The sequence below is a fragment of the Pithys albifrons genome, chromosome 21, assembly GCF_047495875.1.
Source record: "Pithys albifrons albifrons isolate INPA30051 chromosome 21, PitAlb_v1, whole genome shotgun sequence".
Classification (NCBI taxonomy): Eukaryota; Metazoa; Chordata; class Aves; order Passeriformes; family Thamnophilidae; genus Pithys; species Pithys albifrons.
This window is the reverse complement of record NC_092478.1, coordinates 9,501,072-9,507,071: the sequence shown is the minus strand read 5'-3', so window position 1 is coordinate 9,507,071 and position 6,000 is coordinate 9,501,072. Positions and strand designations below refer to the sequence as shown.

Below are 6,000 nucleotides of genomic sequence, written 5' to 3'. Positions count from 1 at the left end.
TAAACCTCTCCTGGCAGAGCTTAAGCTGTTCCCTCTTGTCATGGTGACAGTTGCCTGGGAGAAGAGACCAATCCCCACCTGGCTACAATATCCCTTCAGGTAGTAGTAGAGAGTGCTGAGGTCACCTCTGAGCCTCCTCTTCTCCAGGCTGAACACCCCCAGCTCCCTCAGCCTCTCCCCACAGCACTTGTGCTCCAGTCCCTTCTCCAGCCTCGTTGCTCTTCTCAGTTGGGTTAGAAGAGACCTCTGAGATCATCAAGTCCAACCCTTGATCCAACCCCACTGTGATCACCAGCCCAGGGCACAGAGTGCCCTGGGCTGGTGATCACAGTGGGGTTGGATCAAGACATGTTGGATTCTCTGCCCCTGGAGGTGTTTCAGAGGACACTCAGTGCCACATCCAGTCCCTTCTCCAGCCTCATTGCTCTTCTCTGGCCCCGCTCCAGCCCCTCAATGTCCTTCCTGAACACAGTCACAGGATACCCTGACCTGGAAGGACCCACAGGGACAATCAGTCCAACCCTGAGCCCTGCCCAGGCCCAGCCCCAAGAGTCACCCCTGTGCCCCAGAGCATCATCCAAACCCTCCTGGAGCTCTGGCAGCCTTGGGGCTGTGCCCACTGCCCTGGGGAGCCTGGGCAGTGCCCACCACCCTCTGGGGGAAGAGCCTTTTGCTGAGATCCAACCTGCCCCTGCCCTGGCACAGCTCCAGCCATGCCCTGGGTGCTGTCCCTGCCCTGGCACAGCTCCAGCCATTCCCTGGGTGCTGCCCTGGCCCTGGCACAGCTCCAGCCATTCCCTGGGTGCTGTCCCTGGTCCCACAGGGCAGAGATCGGAGATCCCCCTTGTGAGAAGCCACCGACTTGTCTCTGGAGGGCTCCCAAAGTGCTGATCATCTCCTGACCCTTGAGCCACCCCGTTGTCTCTGGGCATCCCCTGTGGTGTGGCTGGAGGTGGCCAGGCTGGTTGTGTGTCACGGCACACACATGTCCCAGCACACACATGTCCCAGCACACGCATGTCATGGTGCGCTCATATGTCACGGTGCACATGTTTCATGGCATACATGTCATGGTGCACACATGTCATGGTGCACATGTGTCATGGTGCACACTTGTCACAGCATAGACATGTCACAGTGCACACATGTCATGGCACACACAATGTCATGGCGCACACATGTCATGGCACACACAATGTCACGGTGCACACATGTCACGGTGCACACATGTCACAGCATACACATGTCACAGCGTACACATGTCACGACATAGACATGTCATGGTGCACACGTGTCACAGCGCACACATGTCACGGCATAGACATGTCATGGCACACATGTCATGGCGCACACGTCACGGGGCACACGTGTCACGGTGCACACATGTCACAGTGCACACATGTCACCGTGCACACATGTCACAGGGCACACATCTCACAGTGTACACGTGTCACAGCATACACATGTCACAGGGCACACATGTCACAGTGCACACATGTCACAGTGTACACATGTCTCAGGGCACACATATCACGGTGCACACATGTCACGGGGCACACATGTCACGGCATAGACATTTCACGGTGCACATGTGTCATGGTGCACACGTGTCATGGGGCACACATGTCACGGTGCACACATGTCACGGTGCACACATCTCACAGTGTACACATGTCACAGCATAGACGTGTTGCGGTGCACACGTCTCACGGCGCACACGTGTCACGGCATAGACATGTCATGGCACACACATGTCACGGTGCACACATGTCATGGTGCACACATGTCACAGTGCACACATGTCACAGTGCACACATGTCACAGCATAGACATATCACAGCATACATGTGTCATGGTGCACACGTGTCACAGGGCACACATGTCACGGTGCACACGTGTCACAGTGCACACATGTCACAGCACACACATGTCACGGTGCACACGTGTCACAGTGCACACATGTCACGGCGCACACACGTGTCACAGGGCACACGTGTCACAGTGCACACACGTGTCACAGGGCACACATGTCACAGTGCACACGTGTCACAGTGCACACGTGTCACAGGGCACACGTGTCACAGGGCACACATGTCACGGCACACACACGTGTCACAGGGCACACATGTCACAGTGCACACGTGTCACAGGACACACATGTCACGGCACACACACGTGTCACAGGGCACACATGTCACAGCGCACACACGTGTCCCGCACTGCCAGTGTTGCCATGGCAACCTCCTTTTCCTCCAGCTCTGCAGCGCTCCAAAGACACTTCAGTTGTCACGGAACTGGCAGGGGCAGAAGTTTCTCTGACAGCTCTGCCTCGCTGCGCTCGGGGTATTTTTGAAAGTATGTTAATTAGCACTTAAATAGGGCTTTTTTCTTCAAGTATGGGATGTGGGGGGGTTATTTTTGTGTCTTTGATTCTTCTACAATTTTTCCCCCCAAGCTTCAGCCATCAGGTTCCAATCGAAATTTTACTGCTCTATTTTTACCTGCTGTCTGTAAAAGCAGCAAAAAGCCCTTTTTTCCCCCCACTCTTGTGTGAAATAAAAATTAAAAAAAAAAAGAAAGAAGATAAATGGATGTTACATAAATGGAGCCAGGGAGGTGGGGAGGGGAGACATGTCCAATGTGCTGTTAGGAAGGATGGGAAGGTTTGGGGGAGAGAGAAAAGGATGAAATGGCTCGGCCTCATCCGTCCTGCATTGCCAGTGGCTACCAGAGAGCCTGAATGATCAAAGCAGGGATCTCTTCAAGACATGTGGAGATGAAAGGCTGCTCTAGGAAGGCAAGAGAGACCTCTGGCAAGACATGACACCGATTCCTAATGGATAAATTAGGTCCCCTACGGAAAAATCACACCCCAACCTCCCTCCCTCCCCCCCAGAATCTTCTACCCAGTAAAATCAGTGGGGAGTTGTGCAATGAACTCTACTGAGACCAGGCTATGGCTTTTACTGAGATATTGTTCTAGGTTTGGGTTTACAGAGGGAGCCTCGAGGTGAAGGGTGAGACTGAAGAATGTATTTACAAGGGGTTTATGGAGCATGCACGAGGAAGTTCTGGAGCCTTCCAGAAAGCTTAAAGGGATGTAGACAGGCACCTCATCCTGAGGGAGCTGCTGGGGTTGGATCTGCTGGGTGTGGATCTGTTGGATCTGTCCGAGGAGTGGGGAGAGGTGTGTGGTTTGGGTCTCTCAGCAAAGAGGCCCCGTGTTTCTTTGCAGGGCTGGTGGGTCAGCACCCACCTCTCCTCTCCACCCCATCTGCCCAAGCTCTCTCCAGCACAATCCCAGGGGGAAAAACAAGTATTACTCATTACATTTAGAGACTTTTCTCACTGCTGTCACCTTTCCACAGACCCCTGAGACCTAAATTGGGGCTGGCAGTTCCCTTCCACTGATCTCAAAGCTCATTATCTGCAGTGCCCAGCTCAGCAAGTGCCCCTTGCCCCCCCCCAAGGCTGCCAATCCCACGCCAGAGCTGGCCCAAGATGTTCTGCTGCTGGTTTGAATTCTGCTGCTGCCCTGCAGCAATCACAGCCCTCTCCATCCCCTGGGAGACAGAACCATTTGTTGGGGGAATATTTTGCAGTTTGCCTCCACCAGTCAGAGCAGAACAGGAAAACAGAGATTGGGGGGTTGGGAAAGGCAGGAAAAAGAACTCAGCTGCTCTGGAAAGGGTGGTGGTTGTCCTCGTGGTGGAGGGGACACCAGGGAAATGGCAATGAGGTGGAGGGGGGGACTGAAGTCACCTAAAGGTGACCTGAGTTTGAAGGGGGGATGGGAGACAGATCAACTAGAAACAGAATTTTAAGTGAGGCTACCAAAATACAGGTTAAATGTTATCAACCAAACGTGTAATCCAAGAACGACCTGAAATGAGTCTTTGGGATGGGTCCAGGTGTAAGTCCTGTGTAGGATGAGGGGAGCTGGTGGTTTGCAATCCCTTGGGGAGCCATCCTGCCCCTCCTGTGACACAGGAAACAGTCATCTCCATTTCCAGGAGCAAGATCTCAGCATTCCTTGGTGTTTCTGGAGCTCTCCCAGCCAGCACAACTCAGCTCCAACATCCATGTGCCTCTGTGGACCCTTCTGGGAGCACTCCATGAGCACCAGCTGGGAAACCTCTCCCTCCAGGGCATGGAAATCAGATCTGTCCTGGTGGGACACCCGGGTGCACAGTTCATCTAAAGGGAAAGGCAAGGGGTTGTGGCAAGCTGAAAAGGAAAAGACCTTCCTGATGTAATCCTGCCTTGCCCAGTCCTTGCTCTTTCCATCTTGTGCATCCAGTCTGTAGCACTCCATCTTCTCCTTGCTGCTCATTCAAATCTCTTCCAGGAAAAATAACACTCACAGGATCTGAAAGTCTGACACACTTTGTAGCATGTGGTGGTGGGTTCCAGTTTGGTTCCTTCTTCTTCTTCTTCTTTCCCACTTGCCCTCTTTGGAGCCTGCCCGTGGGATGGTGGTGGTGGTGGTGGTGGTGGGACAGCCCCTGGGAGGCACCAGAGCAGCTGGATGGTCAAAACCACACTCTGCAGTGTGAGGGAAAACACAACCTCACCCACAAGCAGATGTCTGACGTGGACCTTTCACTGCAGATTCCAACCAGGGAAATAAAAACTGCCCAGGCAAGGAGAGGAGAGGGGAGCTCAGAAACAGCCCTCACCATATTGAAGAGCAATATTGAAGATGCTGGAGAGGAAATGGTGGTGGATATGCAGACAGGACCAAGGAGAAGGAGCTGGAGCTGCGCTGGTGGCCGCAGAGTCATTGGAAGACTGTGCACAAGTCTCAGGTGTGGGAACGGGTGGTGCTTCTCCAGCCCTGATTCACAGTCAGGAAACAAATGGCAAACAGGCTCCTGCTCCCCCACAGTCTGGTGTCAAAGGAGGAGTTGGGGAAGCAAAAAATGAAAGTTTGATGTGATGCTGGCAGATTCTCCTTTGCTTTCTTCACTCCAAAAATACTGTACAAGGATGTTCTGGCTCCCCTCTAATGCCAGAAACTCCATGGCATGGTCATAAGGGACAGGAAAGTGAAGCTGGAGGAGGGGAACTCAAACAAACAGCACTTGTTTGTGGCAATGCTACGATCGACTCCCTGGGGCTGTGGGCCCAGTGGGACAGTCTGGTTAAAGGACAGACTTCTCTTCTCCTGCTGTGAGAAGACACGAACCAGGCTGAGCCTCCTTCCAACCGCTGGATCCGAGCAACTCCCGACTTCCCAGCGCTGTTCCCAGCAAGAACTCGGGCACTCCTGGATATGGAGAGGGGGGTTTTTATTGCATTAGGAAACAAAACCTTTAAAGCATTAAGACAGCCCTTTGATGTCCCTGCCAAAAAGGATGTGGTTGATTCACAAGACACGTTACGCTGCTGGCCTCGGGCTCCTGCTCCCGAGGGGGCTGTGCCCGCCTCTGTCTCTTTGCCGTGTGCATCGGGCCGGGAGCTGCCCCGGGGGCATGGCATGCATGGGCGGGTCGGGTCACAGTGGCACGGCCAGGGCTACTCCATGCCGCTCCGCAGGATCTGGTTGGCCGCGATCAGCATCACGCTGATGATGAAGGCCATGGCGAAGGCGCAGATAAGGCTCTTCCGGACGCAGGTCTGTCTGTTCTGCTTCTGGGCATGAACTGCAGGGAGACAGGAGGGGCACAGGGGCAGCAGGTTAGTGGTTGTGCTTCCCACCACGGGCACCGAGATCGGGGGTGCCCCACTGGTTATCACACAATCACAGAATATCCTGAGCTGGGAGGGACTCACAGGGCTCATGGAGTCCAACCCTCAGTCCTGCCCAGGTCCAGCCCCAAGAGTCACAGAATCCCAGACCATTCTGAGTTGGAAGGACCCACAAGGATCATCGAGTCCAACTCTTAAGTCAATGGCCCACACAGGGGATTGAACCCATGACCTTGGCATTATTACAACCAAGTTTTAACCAACTGCACTCATCTGTGGGGAAGAGTCACCCCCTATGCCCCAGAGCAT

General features: G+C 53.9%; 1 protein-coding gene across 2 annotated transcripts in view; it reads right to left on the bottom strand.

Moving 5' to 3' along the window:
- Positions 1-2,060: 2,060 nt before the first annotated feature.
- CALN1 (calneuron 1) overlaps positions 2,061-6,000 on the bottom strand; it is a 151,343-nt gene continuing 147,403 nt past the window's right edge. For both annotated transcript variants that reach the window (XM_071575258.1, XM_071575259.1), the window contains exon 6: positions 2,061-5,645. In XM_071575258.1, the coding sequence (XP_071431359.1) occupies positions 5,518-5,645 (128 nt within the window). In that variant the 3' untranslated portion in view covers positions 2,061-5,517. The remainder of the gene's footprint in view (positions 5,646-6,000) is intronic.